Raw genomic sequence first — 16,626 nt, 5'->3', positions numbered from 1 at the left:
GAACTTAGATTAAAAAATAAAGTTCTTCAATTCCACTCCAGGTGTCAGGGTTTACTGCTTCCAAAGGTTCCAATCTTGGAACCAGCCCCTGGCTCACGCTGGAGCAAGAAAAGATCAACGTAAACCTGGGAAAAGGCGAGACACTGGAGCCCAGCGACACCACTGAGGGGCTCGAGCACTTTCTGATGTTTTGCTCGGAAAGGCAGAATTTTGCTGCTTGGTTTCTCAGCTAATGGGCCTCTGTCTGACGCTCTGCAGGGCTTGTCTGATTAGAAGCCACAGCTGCCTTGCTCATTATTTCTGATTAATTGACAGCACCTGGCATCTCTGGGCGATGGCCTCGCTCAGGACCCAGGTGTGACCTACACAGCCAATAAAAGCGCAGTGGTTTTGCAGCCCTGAGGAGGGAAGCAGTCTCACCTGAAAGCACCATCGTATGTAATTCCCAGTCCCTGGGAGCACAATTTGATGAACTGGTTTATCCTTCTTGCTAGTTCCCTTGCTGCCGGTCTGAAATAACTGATGTAAACTCACAGTTAATTCATTGGAGAAGTTTGTTTTAAATCTAAGCAATCCCACTTGACCTCTAGCCTCCACCCCACAGTTATTGTTCTTATTGTAAATTAATGCTCCGGCACTCTGGTGTTAAAAAAAAAAAGGACAACAAGCCTGAGGCGGGAGATAGATGGGCCCCAAGCGGAACAGTTTCTCCCCTGTGGACAGAAACTCCATAAAGCAGGATGATGGAGGAGGCTGGGTCCTGCCCAGATAAGAGATAATAGACCACATATTCCTTATTCTTGAAGTCAAGGAGACCTCCCTGACTACACATGCACAGAAAGGCTCCTTGGAGGTCAAAAAGGGAGGGGGCGCCACCTCATAGTAAGTGACGTCAACTACCCATAGGCCTCTTCGCTGGAATCCATCTTGGCTAAGAGATACACACGCACACAGGGGAGGACGCTGAGATATACCAAATATGGACTCAGAACCAGGTAAAGCAACATGATTGGTCAAAGGAAACCCGGAAAAAGTGCCCCATAAGAGTGATTCAAACTGCCACGAGTGTGTGACTCTCTCTCTGAGCCCACCCGTGTGTCTATCCACGTGTATGCTTTTTTCTCCTAATAAACACTTTACTTGCTTCACTACTTTCCATCTCTATGTGGAAATTCATTTCTACGCAGCTGACGGGCCAGGGCCTTGTCACTGACTGCTGGTCTAGGGGCTAGGATTTGGTGCTCTCACTGCCGTGACCCGACCTCAATCACTGGCCAGGAACTGAAACCCTGCTTCAAGCCGCTGCAAGGCCGAGGCCACCGGAGATCAGGCCCAAAATGGAGTCAGTTGTGCTAAGCCGCATGTCAGCAAACCAAGACTTATTACCTAATTGCAGTTTCAGCCTCTCCCAGGAAAGTAACCTTTAACCAGTCAATCTGGAATTACCTGGCCAGCACTAGTGAAGGAATTCGCACCATAGACCCTTTCTGTCCCCCATAGGAAGGTGACTTTGCCTGAAACAATAATCCATTCTTTGCTAGAAACTTCCTTTTCCCACCCCCTTCTGCCTATAAAAGCCTTTCACTTTGTACAGCTCTTTGGAGCTCCTTTCTATTTGCTAGATGGAATGCTGCCGAACTCATGAATCGTGGAATGAAGCCAATACGATCTTTAAATTTACTCAGTTGAACTTTATTTTTAACACTCATTTGGAATCTTGAGTTGCTCAAGAGAAGGGATCAGTTGTGGTGTGTGGACAAGCAAGGTGTCCTAACCTGAAGGCTGAGGGCAGGTGGTCCCTTGGGAGACACAGTGTTATCTTTCTGGTGATATCCAACCTCCCCCTGGAAACTTCCATTAGCCCCTAGGAGCTGCTCAGAATCCATTGATAAAAATACCTGATAAGTCTCACACCTGTCAGGAAAAATTGTAAAAGACCTTGAAATGGGCAAAAAGTTAATATGGAAGGGTGTTAGAGAACACCTAGGTATCTGATTCTATAAGAGTCTGTGCCTTTCCTAGTCTTTGACTAAGGTATTTTACAAAACCAATAGTAATGCAAATAACTCTTACCCATAGAGATGCAATTGATTTCTGTCTTTGAAAGCCAGTTTTGCCTCTATCAGCAAATTCATGTCTGCATTCCTGATCGCCTTTGTAAATCTGTTTTTTGGATTCTCCTTTGAACCAGTTTTTTCCATCTTGCAGTTTCCCTCAATGAATGAGTTCAAACAAGATCTCTGACACATTTTAATTTTATATTTGTAGGATGATTTTTTTTTCATTGTTCTTTAACATAGCTCATATCTCCCTTTTTACCCCTGGCTATCAGGAAGGCAAAATTTTAAGATTAAGTTGTCTTATTTTTTAAACTTTTTACCGTGGGGGCACACCCATAGGCTGGAGCTGCAACCTGGTCCAGGTGGGTCGAGTGTGGGGTTTCCCAAGAGAGCGAACAGGTGCACTTGGAGCCCACAGGATGTGCTATGTGACTCTGGGTGCAGTTTTAAACACTCAAAGTGTTGATTCACCGAGTTTCCCCAGGATATAATAGGGACTTTCCCCAAATGCCCGGCAAAGAGGCGGCCTGAGCAATGGGCCTGCCATCTTCCTCCCTTTCCCACGGAAGCTCCACCTTGAGGCGGGAAGGCAGGGTCCTCTGACATTACTGCTGGAGGTGGCCTCTGCACCCAAGCTGAGGGCACCTACCTCCCGGAACTAGCTGGGGCTGACACTTGAGGTTACGTCCTCGGCACACTTCCTCCCCACACCAGACGCAGCCACTTCCTCTGAGGACAGCAGAAGTTGAATGAGAAATGAGTTCCCAAGATGTTGCAACACCCAGGACCATGAGGGCAAGTAACAGGTGGGAGGTCGCAGCGAGGACCGTCTCCCAGGGGGTCCTGGGAGTAGCCTTTGCTTGGAGACCAGCTCTGAACACACGCTGCATTCCAAGTGTCACATGAATCCTTACCATAATCCTGAAGTCGAGAATGCCCCCATCTGGAACAGGATGATTCTTAGCAGGAGGAAACGGGCTCAGGCAGGGGTGGAGCTGGGTGGGATGTGAGACAGGCCATCTGGCCCAGGGCTCCTGCTGCGTGACCCAGGATTCCACCAAGTGCTCTGTTACTCAGTCTTCAGACAGTCCCATCTTACAGATGAAGTGACCTGCCAGCCCGGCCGTGGCAGGGAGGCAGGCTGGCTTTCTGTCAGCCTCCAGGTTTTACTCTGCTGCTCGGTCAATCTCCCTGACAGGGACGGCCCATCCATGGCACTCAGCCTTTCAGTGGCTCTTTTTCATGTTATCAGCCCTACGTGGCCAGCCTCTCCACTCTCCCCCTTACTGGACATCCAGGCCCTCCATTCCTACAGCCACAGGTTCTCGCCATCCTCTCCTCCCTCCACACCCACCTCCCCCATTTTGCCCAGCTAGGACCTGCTCGTTCTTTGAGGATTTGCTCCAGGATCACCACCTCCAGGAAGCCCACCCCTTCTACCCCCGAGCCTTTTACTCCTGTACAGCACACCTGATGGGGGCGGGGGACAGGATTCCTTCTTGATGGAACTCTCCTGGCCCAGAGTACTTCACACACCTGAATCAGTTGGGGATTTTGTTGAGATGCAGATTCTTAGGTCTGGGATGGGGCCCCAAACTCTGCCTTTCCCACAAATCCCCAGGTGATGCCCAACGGTGTTCACAAAACCATGCTTGGAGGGGCAAGGACCTAGGCCTTCCTGTACTTCTGAGGCCCAGAATCACACAGATCTTGCTCTGAATGTATTTAAGTGCCATTTGACTCCAATCAGTTTATGCCTAACAGCCCTGCCCAGCAGGTACCAGCCCCGTTTTGCCCCCGAAGATGCCCAGGCTCACAGCAGGTGACTAGCAAAGCTGGGATTCCACGGTGAAGGAGATCTTCACCCAGTGAGAATGAGTCGCAGCTGGTGGTGAGGTTGGGCAGCTAAGGGCCAGCCGATGGTGGGGACATCACAGCCCTCAACAGCGGGAGCACGACCACTCCCTGGAGAGGGGCCACAAGCTTCCTGGGCACCACCGGGGCACCATTCCCTTGCTGAGCACTCCCAGAGGCTGTGGCCAGGGCCTGGGGGAGCACAGCAGCTTCTGGGGGGGGAGTGATGAAAGTGGGGGAGGTCGAGAGGCAGCTCCCCTCGGTCACAGGAAGCCCTGAAGCACCCACAGCTGGTGACTTGGCCATGACACTCACCCCCCAGAAGGGCTCCCCTACAGCGACTTCAGGTCCCACTGCCCTAGACCATCACCTCTGGCCTTTGGGCTTCTAGCACATGGACACGTGGCTTCCTGCCTGCTGCCGTTAGGGAAGGCGACTAGAAGTCCTTTCCTCCCTGCCCCCAGCCCTGGCATCAGATCCATAGGGCCCAGAGCCAGGACCCTCTGCCCCCCTAGAAGCAGGGCTGGCAGGGCCCACCCTACTTTAGCCCCCAACACTTCTCATCTTGGCCTCCTTGGAGATGTGGGATTATACTTGCCCTGGGAAGACAAGCCCTGGTCTGAGGAAGGCCTGAGGAAGCCCTACCCTCTCTATACACAGACTTGCTAAAGACACAACGGTACTTCGATTTCGCTGCTTGAACCCGTGACCCTGTTACAGTTGACCCTCCGCCCCTACACAGCCCCTCCCAATTCACCCCCATCTAGTTACTGTGCCACACCCCAGAGGCCACTTTCTTCTTTTATTGGGAAGCAGACGCAGGGCACACAGGGTGGGAAGCAGCCCGACGCCTCCCCGTGAAACCCAGGACGATGGTGGCCAGAGTCAGGGACACCACAGTGGCCAGGCCTAAGCCCAGCATCACCGAGGGGGGAGAGGAGGTGGACCCTTCCACACCGTGGTCGCTAGTCTTCCCCAGGAAGATCAGTGGCCCCACTGTGACATCTGCTTCTTCTGTCACTGAAAGACAAGACATCCAAGGGTCACCCTAGTCCCTACACAGGAGTCAGGTTAGGGGTTTGGGGTTGCTCAGTGGGTTCTAGACCAGTAGGTTTAATTCTAACAGCTGCATTATTCTCCCACACCCCTGATTATGTGTCATGACTCCAGGATGACTGCAGAATGGCCCCGGACGACAGCAGGGCGAGGGCTTGGGGCCTCTCCCACTTAGCCCCGAAATGGCATCCCCCTAGGGGTAAGCAGCCTTAAATGGGGAACAAGTGTCGCCCTAGAGTGACATCCAGTGCCCTAGACGGAGGGGAGGGCAATAGCCCTGGGGCCCTCTGGAGACCTACCATGCCTGCGACTGCGGGGAACAGATTGTCCCTCCAGGTGGGTCAGCCTCCTGGAACGGCCCGATACGCCACAGCGCCCCTTGTTACAGCATCGACAGATATCAACAGGGCCTTCTACCGGGGACCATCTGAGAGGGAAAGACACAAGGGTCAGATGGCTGTGCAGTCTGCAGGAAGCGGTTTGCTGACAGTAGGCACCTTGGGGGAATCAACAGGAGCGTGGCCAGTTTGCTACCCCAGTCACGTCCAATCTGGTCTCCTCACCTATTGGAGGACTTGCTGAAGGAACAGGCCTTGCTTATTTGGTCCGGGACTCGGTCAACCGGAGTGACCTTCAGGTGGCAGGTGATATATATCTGGAAATAAGAGCAGCTGTTACGAGGTGGAGTTCTAGGCAGTGCAGTGACTAGTAAGCCAGTTCTTCTATAACCTTTAACCCTTGAGGGGGAGGGGAAGCCCACTTTAGAGATGGGATAGTACAGGCTCAGAGGTTAACTTGCCTCAAACTTCAGAGCAAGTCGCAAATTGGACTCTAAATCGGAACCATCATCTTTATTCCTCTGGTCTTTCCCATACTTTTCCAATCACTTAGCATGCCTAAGCCCCTGGGCCCATTAAGTCAGAACCTCAGGGACAGGAAATCAAATCCAAAGGGGCCAAAATCCCACCCGACCAGCTGGAGTGGGGGGAATTTTGACAAAACCAGAGCTCAGGTCAGCCTACGTCCTCTTGGGAGAGGTTCCCACAGTCAGAGGTCCCCCTTCATACTTTAGGGTCTCAACACACACATGCACACACACCCCAAATCCTGCAAAGAAACCGAGGTGCCACCGCCTTTCCTAAAGCCTTCTGCAGAACCACAAACCTCGGCCACCACCTAGTGGCCAAGTGTGCCTGCAGGGTAACCGTTTCGGAAACTTGAACCATCCAGGTTGCACTTCTGGCTGCCTGCCTTCCATCTGCACACACACCCCAGCCCCCTCACCAGAGAAGGGCTTCCGGGTCCCTAAGTGTTCCTATTCCAGGAAGGGAACTGCTTTGACCCTCAGCTTCTTCCCAGAACATATTGCTGATGCTAAACTGGGGCCTCGGATCCCAGGGTGGTTCCTCGTTAGCTTTCTCCCTTGTGCCATAGCTGCCATCAGCCAAGCCACCCGCCCACCTTTGAGGGAGAGCCCTGCGAGAGCTCAAGGCTGCCTTCCATTGATAGGATCGTCCTCTGATCTTAGTCACCCCCACCCCATCCCTGGAGAGGCAGATGCCGGCTCAAGAGTCACCCATGCTGATGGCCACCACCTGTGTGAAGCCTCATCCCCTCCTTCCTCACTCCTGGACCACCTCTGAGGTCGACTCCCTACCCCAACCAGGATCTTCTACCCTAGGACCCACAGGGTCACCGATCTGGGCACCGGGACCCTTCCCGAGTCTATTTTCTTTTATCCCCAGCCCCATTCAACCCAGGACCTGCCAGCAGAAAGCTCCAGGACATCTCCCAGTAGCTTCAGTTGTGCCCTTCTTTCTGTCTGTCTACCATCTGTAGCAGATGACATCTGTTCTCTGGACAGAACTTCTGGGTGAGGTGAGGTAGCAACAGCGAAGTCTAAAAATTCACACTGCTCATCCCTCAATGCCAGCCAGCCACGTAAGCCTCTGGTTTGGCGGTTTGTAAACCTAGCTGCTTATTAGACGCGCCAGGGAGCTTAAATGGCTTTTGATGCATTTCTAAATAAAGAGACTAGTGGCTAGGTATGGTGAGATACTAATGGTAGAACCTAGATGGTAGGTACATAGCTGTTTGCTGTGAAATTCTTTTGGCTTCACTTTTGAAGACTTTAAGAAACTGGAAAAGTTGATGCCAGGCCCCACTCCAGTTAAATGAAAATATATGGGATGTATCAGTATTTTGATGATCCTTAGGTGGTGAGTACAGAGCCAGAGCTGAAAACCCCTGCTTTAGTCACTAATCCTTCCTGACCAGCTATTCCAAATTTCACATCCTCCCAATCCTATCTCAGGAAACTTGTTTAAAAACTTCTTGATTTTCGTCTGGAAGATTCTACCAGCACTTTCTGGCTAGAGGCCAGTTCTACCTGTGCTTCCTGCCCAGCCATCACGAGGGGTCCACATTTTAGCTCCCTCCTCCCTCTGCCACCCTTAGTGTCAAGTTGAGCTTCCTAGCTTAGTTGTTCTCGAAGGGTGGACCCCAGAGCAGCGGCATCACCAGAACCTGGAAACTTATTAGGAATGCAGATTTCAGGCTCCACTCCAAACCTGCTGAACCAAACCCTGGGTGGGGGGCCCAGTGGTCTCTTTCAACAAGCCCTCCAGGTGACGCTGATGCACTCAGGTTTCAAAAAGTCACAAGTCTAGCCTATGATCAGGTTCGAGAGGCTACCTAGCATGAAAAGTTCATACCTGCTTCCCTTGCCCTTTTAGAAAGCCTCCAGGAAGGCTGACACCTGCTCTTATTAAGTCCTTTACTCAACCCATCTGGGTTCTGGCCCCGCTGACCTTGGTGAGGACAAGGTCAGTGACTTGGTCACCAGACGCTGCATTGTTGGTGCTCGTCCGTTGTGAGCTGTCAGCTAGTTCTCCTGCGTTCCTATTCTCCTAGTTTGTTCTGTTTCCAGGATCCCTGAATTTCTCCATCCTTCATGGATTTTCTACCGGTCTCTTAGGGCCTGTGCCTTCCCAAAGATCTCACTAGCGCCCATGGCTTTATCTACTTGATAAGTTACTAGGATAGGGCAGAACTATCAAATCACTGCTTAAGGGGACAGCTAGTGAGTGACCACACCGGCTAGTAAGCCTGGTCAGCCTGACCCTATGAATTCACCCTTATTCAAGGCTCTTAAGCCATTACCGTGTTTCTGGAGTCATTAGCAAAATGGAACACATCCACTGTGAACTGCAGGGTCTCTGGTCTGGGTCTGGGTGTTTTGAAAGCAGATGAGGCATCGGTGAGACCGTCCACGAGACAACTTTAAAGAGAACAAGTGAAACACAGTTAAAGATCGAGGAGGGTGACACAGGTCGTGTTGCACAAGGGTTCCCTAGAGAGGTAGCCCAGCCTTACCCGTGGAAGTCCACGATGGTGTGATAAGGGGAGGTGCTCCAGTCCGGTGTCAGCGTGGCCACACAGTGGTCCACGAACACTCGCAGGGGTACATGGCTGCCGGTGTGGACTTGGGCCTGGAGGTGGGCTCTGTCTCCCAGCTGGAAGGTGGGCGTCGTCTTCTCGGCGCTCCAGTTCTCTGCAAGGCACGGCCAGTGTGAGGGCCTGCCAGAGCGCCCCCTGCTGGCTGCCCTCTCCCAGCACTCCTTGCTCACCCTCCATCAGGCGCAGAGAGAAAACCAGCTTCTCCTCCGAGAACATCGTGGTCCTGAAGGGCACCCAGGTGGGCAGGATGGCCCAGCTGCTCACGTTGCCCTGCCTGGGAAGAGAACAGCAGCTGTCCACCCCTGGCCCGGGGCTCCAGGTCCCTGGGCTGCAGCCCCTACTAGTGACACACTGCCCTCCTCTGCGGTGTGTACGGCTCTGCCCAGATGTGTCTGCCCACTGTCCGAGGGCCCCCTCTCCAGGATCTTGTTCTGGGAAGCCCTTCCACACATGCCTCATCCCTTGTTTCCTCGTGGTATCAACACCATCTCCCCTCCCCCCTCCCAGATGGGCGGGCAGGGTTCAAGGCCTTCGCACTCCGCCCAGCACAGGGCCAGGTGTTGTAGTTATAAACCAGTCGCCCTGTCCTCCCACCTCGATGCCCCAGTTCACAGGCACATGCTTCATGCTGGGGCCTCCCCACCCTCACTCAGCCACTGGGGGAAAGCCAGAGGGAGAGAGCAGGTTGTGATGGCCAAGGTCAGAGCCTGGAACCCACCCCTGCGCTATTGAAAGACCACTTCTGAACTCTGAGGGGGCCAGGGGCCGGGCAGCCTCGCAGCTTCCGCCAAGAGGCAGCTGTGGCCCGGGCCAATTTCAGAGGCTCAGAGCAGAGGCATCAGGCCCTCCATTCGCACCAGGACCGAGGGCAGCGACCACAGCCCGAGCACCTCCCCTCCTCGCAGCTAGATGCTGCCGGGAGGCTGACGTGCTTGCCGAGGGACCTCTGCGCCAGAGGCAGCGACAGGCCCATCCCACACGGACCTGGGGTAGCGGCACTCGATGGGGACCTCCGCGCGGTTAGTCCTCAGGATGGACAGGTTTCCCACAGGGCGGGGGTTATGGAACAGGAAGGTGCTGTACACCAGGGCGTCGTCGGTCACCTGAGGGAAAGGGGAGGGGTTAACCCTCCCAGCATCACCTGCCCTGATGCGCCCCCCCACCCCCCCCCCGGCCAGGGGCAGGAGGGCCGGCCACTGGAGGTGGAGAGAACACAGGCCCTGGGCTCAAAGCCTGCTCTACCGCTGACCCGTGGGAGAGCCTGGACAGGCACCCCCTTCGCACATCTTTTCACCCCAAAACGGTGACACCACCGCAGGGAGTCTGGATCAGCTCCGTGTCATCACCAAGCAAAGCCCAATGACCAGAGACATGGGGTGTATGCTCCCTTCTCAGACTGCTGCCCTCACCCCCACCCTAACACACACACACACACACACACACACACACACACACACACACACACCCCACTTCCTTTTCCAGGAGAGGCCTGAGGCCAAGAGAGCCTCCAAGAAGAGGCGAGAAACTTCCAGGAATTTTAACTCACTGCCACAGCAGTTACTACCTAACTCGCCCTCCCTCTGACTCGAGAGCCCATTTCACAGAAGGGGAAGCTGGTTTTTAGTGGTTGCCTGAGGCCGGAAGAGCACAAGCAGGTGCTTCTGGGGCAGTTTGCAGCACCTGCCCCCGCCCCCCCGACCCCAGCCCCGCAGTGAACGGCTGCCTGGCCCTGCCCTCGGCCCGCTCAAACTTCAGGGGTGAATCCTAACTGTCTGTCAGCGAGGCCCCCAGGTGGAGCGGCTGCATATTCGTGGGGCCCAGTGCAAAGTGAAAACGTGGGGCTCCTTGTTCAAAAGGAAAGAATTTCAGGACAGCAGAGCATCACTAAGCCGAGTGTGGGCCCCGAGAGCCGGCACAGGTGGCGTCCCGGGAAGCCGCCCCGGCCCCACGTGATTCTCATCTGGCGAGACTGGGCAGATTGTCCTGGGGAGAGGTGTCATCAGGCTGTGCTCCGCGGTGGAGTCAGCTGGGGATCTTAAAGCTACTGATGTCTGTTCCCACTTCCATTCCGATTTAAGGTGGGCTGTGGGAATCAGGAGTTTTAACCACTCCCCAGGTGATTCTAATGCCCCAAGGTTGGGAGTTACTAAATTAGGATCATTCCTTAATTCCTGCAGCTCCGGCCTCCCCACGCTCTCCCCAGGGAAACAAGGCCCTGGAGGCTTCAAGGACAGCCCCGGGCACCACACTGAGACCAGAGCCCCAGAGGAGAACTCCGGGGGCTGATCGTGCTCCAAGGCCAGGTGGGCAGCAGGGCACGACAGAGGGGAGGACAGGCTCTCTAAGCGGGAGAAGTCGGTCCAGGGAATCGTGCACCAGCTGGGCCCGGTCCGGCCCTGCCTTGCTGAAAGGCCCCTCCTCGGAGTCTGAGGCTCTGCCCCTCCCCCCTCTCCTTGGGAGGCGTCTGGCCCGAATATTACTCAGCCGTCTTCCTACTTAACGCCCTTACTTGAGACTGCTCCTATGGGACCCACTTTGAGCCTCTTCAACACAGATGAACACGATGCCCTTTGCCCCATCCCTCAACATCACTTTTAGTTCAAGGCTTCAAAGCCATTAAACATGAATGAGGGATGCCAAAATTCTGGTGTGTTTTTTTTCTGTGATGACTTCTGAGCTTTCTGAGGTGTCAAAGTTCATCTCTTCCATACAAATTTCTAGGGCCCCTCGCAAGTGCTGGGCTACCCGCAGGGGATCCTATCACACCCTCCTCCCCTACATCGGCTACATCTGTCCTGGATGCCCTCCAGGGGTTCATAAATCCTCAGGAATCGGAGCGGGGGTGCCCAGTCTGGCCCAAAGTGCACTGCCACCTCTGGACTCCACCCCACCTCCCCAGCTTAGGCAACTAGAGGCAGGAACTCCCCCACATCCGCATGCCACGGAGGCCCAGCTTCAGGCCTCAACTGCTCCACCCACCCTACCCCACAAATGAAAGGAATTCACCCCAGCCCCGCCTCATACCGGCTCTGCACCCACATTCCCCATCACCGGCCCCCTCCCATGTCATCCCACCGAAGCTGGGGCCGCCGAGGGGGCCCAAGCCTCACCTGCACACTGTTGCCACACGCATGCAGCCCAACCTCAAACCTGACCACGGTATCGGTGTCCATAGAGACCAGCGGCTCACAGTTGTCAGGGCCCAGGGTAAGGTCTGCAGGCCTGATGAGCTTCCCGGTGCCAAAAAGGTCTTTGCTGACAGTAACCACCAGCTGATCCTCCTGACACTCCACCATCACGGCGGGTGGCTTCGATGGCATGAGATGTTGGGATTCATCATGCCAGACGGGCTGGGGGTTGCACAGCTCCAGGCTTCCCCAGAGCAGAAAGCAGACCAAGAGCCTATAGCTCAGCCGCATGATGCCGACGAAGCCACTCCCACTGGTAACCCCTGGGCAGGCACCACCCTGCCGTCTTATACCCCGGATGATGGTTACTCACACCTGGGCTCCCAGTGGCCTCCCTTCCGCAGCCAATCCAGCGGGCTAGGCCTCTGCTGCCCAAAGTGGCTCCCGGTCCTGCAGCATCAGCATCACCTGGGAATTTGTTAGAAATGCAGACTCTGGGACTTCCCTGGCTGTCCAGTGGTTAGGACCCCACGCTTCCACTGCAGGGGGGCCAGGTTCGATCCCTAGCTGGGGAACTAAGACGCTGCAAGCCGTGTGGCACGGTCCCCCCCAAAAAAGAAATGCAGACTCTCAGCCACAGCCCAGGATGACTGAGTCAGGATCTGATTGTTCGCTATCTCCCCAAGTGATTTGTATTCACATTAAGGTTTGAGAAGCTGGGCTGGCAGCCTGGTCAGTCATAACTTCTCACCCCTTCCCTACTCCCACCCCTATGGGTCCACCCTTTGCAAGGCCTTGCCCTCATTGCCTAGAGAGGGAGCTAAGACCTATCCTGGATTTCTGTGGGGGACCAGGAGAAAGGCTTTGATTGAAGGATGAGGAGAATTTTATCAGAGATGGGAGCTTTTTCAGAGGAGAGAAACGGAGGCATCATTAGGAGACCAGGGTATGTTGTGAGCCGCTGCTTAACTTTATGGGAGGTAGGAGGGAAGGGCGGTTCAGGCAGAGGCAGCTGTGTGAACAAAGTTGTAGACGGGGCACTGGGTGGGCTTGGGGGAAAACCCCAGGAACTCAGAGATGCTGGAGCCTCAGGTCCCCAGGGGGCAAGAGTGGAAGTTTAGGGGGCTGGGGAGGTGGGTGGGGCAGGATCGTGAAGGCACTGGGCTGAGATGCTGGACTTTGTTCTGGGGGGCGGGGCGGGGAATGCCACAGAAGGGTACTGAAGCAGATGCGCGATCTGGTGAGCTCTGGCTGGAGAGGGGTAGGACTGGAGACAAGGGTCAGGGGGCTACTGCACCAGTCTTGGCGGACAAGGTGGAGAAGGACTGACAGACAGGGTCAGCCCGTACTCATGGCCTACTCGGTGCCAGGCCTGGGTGAGACTCCTTCAGGAGGGGAGAAAGAATACAAAAAAAAAAAAAATACAAAAATATTCATGGCATTGAATTCCCAGGGGCAGAAGTGTGTACTCTCTAGCAAATGCTTGCTTCTAACGTGATTGAACCATACATCTAAGTTGCTTAACTATACTTCCTTGGTGTTTTTTTAAAATAATCTACTTGTAGGAAAATAAATAAATGCAGGGGAGAGATTGCCCGCACAACTTCCTTTGACCTGATCGACACGGGTGAGGGGAGGGGGGAGGGGGGAGGAAGCCAGCAGAGAGAAGCAAGTGAGAGGTCAGGTTCCAAGCTCGCCTGGGTGGCCTACCGCAGCAGAAACCCTCCCACCTGGGTTTCCTGCCCAGCAGGCCCAGAGGGAGGGAGCCAGCTGTGGCCTGAGACCCCTGAGGGACAGCCAGCCAGAGAGGGGGGAAGGGGCCCCTCGGAACTTGTTACCCACAGCCGTGGGTTGGCTGTGGTGGGCTGGGGATGAGCCTCCCTGAAGCCTCACATCCATCAGCCCCTCTCCCTCTCTGCCTTGGAGTTAACCCCCCTTAGAGGGCTTCAGGGAAAAAAAGACAGGAAGAAATATGTGGCGGGGGGGGGGGGGGGGGGTGCGGGGGTGAGGCATGTACCGCTAGGGGGAGTCTGGGTGAGGATGGGGGAGAGTCTGGACGCACACCGGGTGGTGGTGAGCATGTGTGTTCCCCTTGTCCAGAAGGAGGACTAGAGACACCTCCATCTGGGAGCATGGCCAGTCCAGGCCGCAGGAACCCAACCCAGACCGGATTCTGAGTCTTTTACATTTTTCTGAGAAGTGCTACCCCCTGGTGGCCAGAATGCACCGAAGCAGGGCCACCAGCTCAGAGCATTTTCCTTAAAATTCTTGAAAGCCCAGATAGTGGTTTCTAAATACTATTCCTCTTTAAAAGCAGGACCCAGCTCTCCTTGGAGAAATGGCTGATTCCAGGGCTAGGGCCAGAAAAGACAGGGTGAATCTGGAACATCTTGTCATGCCAGAAAATGCCCACAAAGTGGTTAAGGATCTGCCTGCCAATGCAGGGGACATGGGTTCGATTCCTGGTCTGGGAAGATCCCACATGCCTCGGAGCAACTAAGCCCCCCCTCCGCGAGCCACAGCTACTGAGCCTGTGTGCCACAACTACTGAAGCCCGCATGCCTAGAGCCCGTGCTCCGCAGCAAGAGAAGCCCCCGCAATGAGAAGCCCTCACACCGCAACGAAGGGTAGCCCCCGCTCGCCGCAACTAGAGAAAGCCCACGCACAGCAACGAAGACCCAATACAGCCAAAAATTAAAAAAATAAATAAATAAAAAGTTTAAAATGCTCGCAAAATGATGAGAACTTGTCAAAGGAACACAGGAGTCAAATTAATGGGGTGGGGAGGGGACTGGCCAAATTGGGGACAACTGTACATCAGAATGAATGTGGACAATAAGGACTACACATTGAATAAAATAAGAATTCGTGAGTGTCCATGCTGATGCTAAACACATATATAAAAACCCACGAATGAGAGAACTTTTCCCATAAAAGGGAAACTTCCTTACAATACAATGCCAACAAATGATCGTAGAAGGAAGATAGATTCAGAAAATAACAATTTGCAATCATCACAGTACTAATAGACTCAGGCAAGAAGCATTAGTGCCTGTTAAAAAATCAGCTGATAGTGGGCAGGGGAAGGATGGATTGGGAGTTTGGGATTAGCAGATGCAAACTATTATATACCCGTCAGGACTAAGATCCCGCAAGGCGCACAGCGGGACCAAAAGAAAAAAAAGGGTAAACAACAAGGGCCTACTGTGTAGCACAGGGAACTATATTCAATATCCTATGATAAGGAATTCCCTGGTGGCCTAGTGGTTAGGAGTCCGCCTTTTCATTACTGAAGGCCCGGGTTCAATCCCTGGTTGGGGAACTAAAATCCTGCAAGCCACACGGCGCAGCCAAAGTTAACTCTTCTAAAACGTTCGCTATCACCTATTAAAAATTTAAAAAATATATATATCTATCCCATGATAAACCAAAAAAATTATCTGATGCTGTGATGAAGATGTTAGCTAACCCTATAATCATTTTGCAGTATAAAGTCAAATCAACATGCTGTACACCTTAAACTTATACAATGTTATATGTCAATTATATATTGATAAAGCTGGCGGGGGGAAGCTCTGGAGATGTATGGTGGTGATGGTTACACAACTATACTGAATGCTATTGAACTGTACACTTAAAGATGGTTAAAATGGTCAATTTTATGTTATGGATATTTTATCACAATAACAATAAAAACAAAACTAGTTGATGGAAGTTAGAATACATAGTCTCGAAGTTTCTCCTTAAGGATTGTTTATAAATTACAAAGGAATAAGGGCTTCCCTGGTGGTGCAGTGGTTGGGAATCTGCCTGTCAATGCAGGGGACACGAGTTCAATCCCTGGTCCAGGAAGATCCCACATGCCGCGAAGCAACTAAGCCCGTGCGCCACAACTACTGAGCTTGCACTCTAGAGCCCGCAAACCACAACTACTGAACCCGCGTACCACAACTACTGAAGCCCACACACCTACAGCCCGTGCTCCACAACAAGAAGCCTGCGCACCACAACGAGGAGTAGCCCCCGCTCGCCGCAACTAGAGAAAGCCCACACGCGGCAACGAAGACCCAATGCAGCCAAAAATAAATAAATAAAATAAATAAATTTTTAAAAAAATTACAAAGGAATAAGTGGCTACTTTACAGTGGATAAATCTGGCAAATAGCACTTTAGCCACATTGTCAAAGTTAACTATTAGTTGAATAAACATTATTATTTATTTGGTGGGATAAAAGGACATCACATGCCTCCTGATGTAAGGAGATGATACCCAGGGTTTAGAAAAAAGTTATGTATGTGTAAATGTGTGTGTGTGTAAACACACATGTATGTGTATACATACGTGTGTATATGTGTATGGGTATATATGTACATATACACAAAATTACGTGTATATACATATTACATACATACAGAGATAGAAAAAGCATATGTAGCAAAATGTTCATATTTGCTATATATGGGTAAAGGGTAAAGAGGATTTCAAAATAAAAGGTTAAAAATAAACCCTTTCTAGGTCAGGTTCAAGAGAAAGAGAGGACAAAGGGATTCGTTTTCAGAAGAAGGCTGTTAACCAGTTTCCAAAAACAATGGCTGAAACAAAGTATGAGGTTAGTAGGTAGAAAACAAAAATATGTGTAAGTCCTTTGAGAAATAATTTATGAAACTTTACTGAAAGTCATCAGAGAATACCTAAACAGAGAGAGATTCCATATTCATGGATGGGAAATGCAACCTCAAAGATATCAATACTCCCAAAAGTAATTTATAAGTTCTATCAAAATCTCAACAGGTTGTGTGTGTGTGTGTGTGTGTGTGTGTGTGTGGAACTTGACAAAATGATTCTAAAATTTATATGGAAGGGCTAAGGGCCAAGGAAACCAAGACTTTTGAAGAAAAAGAGCAATGTGAGAGACACACCCCAACAGATACTAAGACATATTATAGAGCCATGGTAGTGAAAGCAGGGTGCTGGTAGGACAAGAAAAAAATACAGTGGAATAGACGAGAGAGCCCCAAAACAGCCACTTGCATAAGTGGAAATCTGATACATGACAGAAGGAACAGAC

The 16,626-nt window shown here is 52.4% G+C and overlaps 1 protein-coding gene across 1 annotated transcript; it reads right to left on the bottom strand.

Moving 5' to 3' along the window:
• Positions 1 to 4,510: 4,510 nt before the first annotated feature.
• On the bottom strand, positions 4,511 to 12,674 carry ZP3 (zona pellucida glycoprotein 3). The gene is made up of 8 exons (XM_082360315.1): positions 11,540 to 12,674; positions 9,410 to 9,532; positions 8,600 to 8,699; positions 8,346 to 8,523; positions 8,133 to 8,250; positions 5,534 to 5,625; positions 5,270 to 5,397; positions 4,511 to 4,934 (listed from the first exon to the last, which is right to left on the bottom strand). Exons 1-8 carry the CDS (start codon positions 11,846 to 11,848, stop codon positions 4,717 to 4,719), a joined length of 1,266 nt encoding a protein of 421 aa, XP_082216441.1. The 5' UTR covers positions 11,849 to 12,674; the 3' UTR covers positions 4,511 to 4,716.
• Between the last annotated feature and the right edge of the window lie 3,952 nt (positions 12,675 to 16,626).

Source organism: Balaenoptera borealis, assembly GCF_965194805.1.
Source record: "Balaenoptera borealis genome assembly, chromosome: 16".
In the NCBI taxonomy this organism is placed as follows: Eukaryota; Metazoa; Chordata; class Mammalia; order Artiodactyla; family Balaenopteridae; genus Balaenoptera; species Balaenoptera borealis.
Note: the sequence above shows the minus strand (reverse complement) of the source record. Positions and strands in the feature narration are given on the sequence as shown.

Coding starts and splice junctions, on each gene's coding strand:
- ZP3 (XM_082360315.1), bottom strand. CDS start 11,848: ATGCGGCTGAGCTATAGGCTCTTGGTCTGCTTTCTGCTCTGGGGAAGC. Junction 9,533..11,539: donor CGTGTGGCAACAGTGTGCAG/GTGAGGCTTGGG, acceptor CCTTTCCCTCAG/GTGACCGACGACGCCCTGGT. Junction 4,935..5,269: donor TCCCCGCAGTCGCAGGCATG/GTAGGTCTCCAG, acceptor CTTGTCTTTCAG/TGACAGAAGAAGCAGATGTC.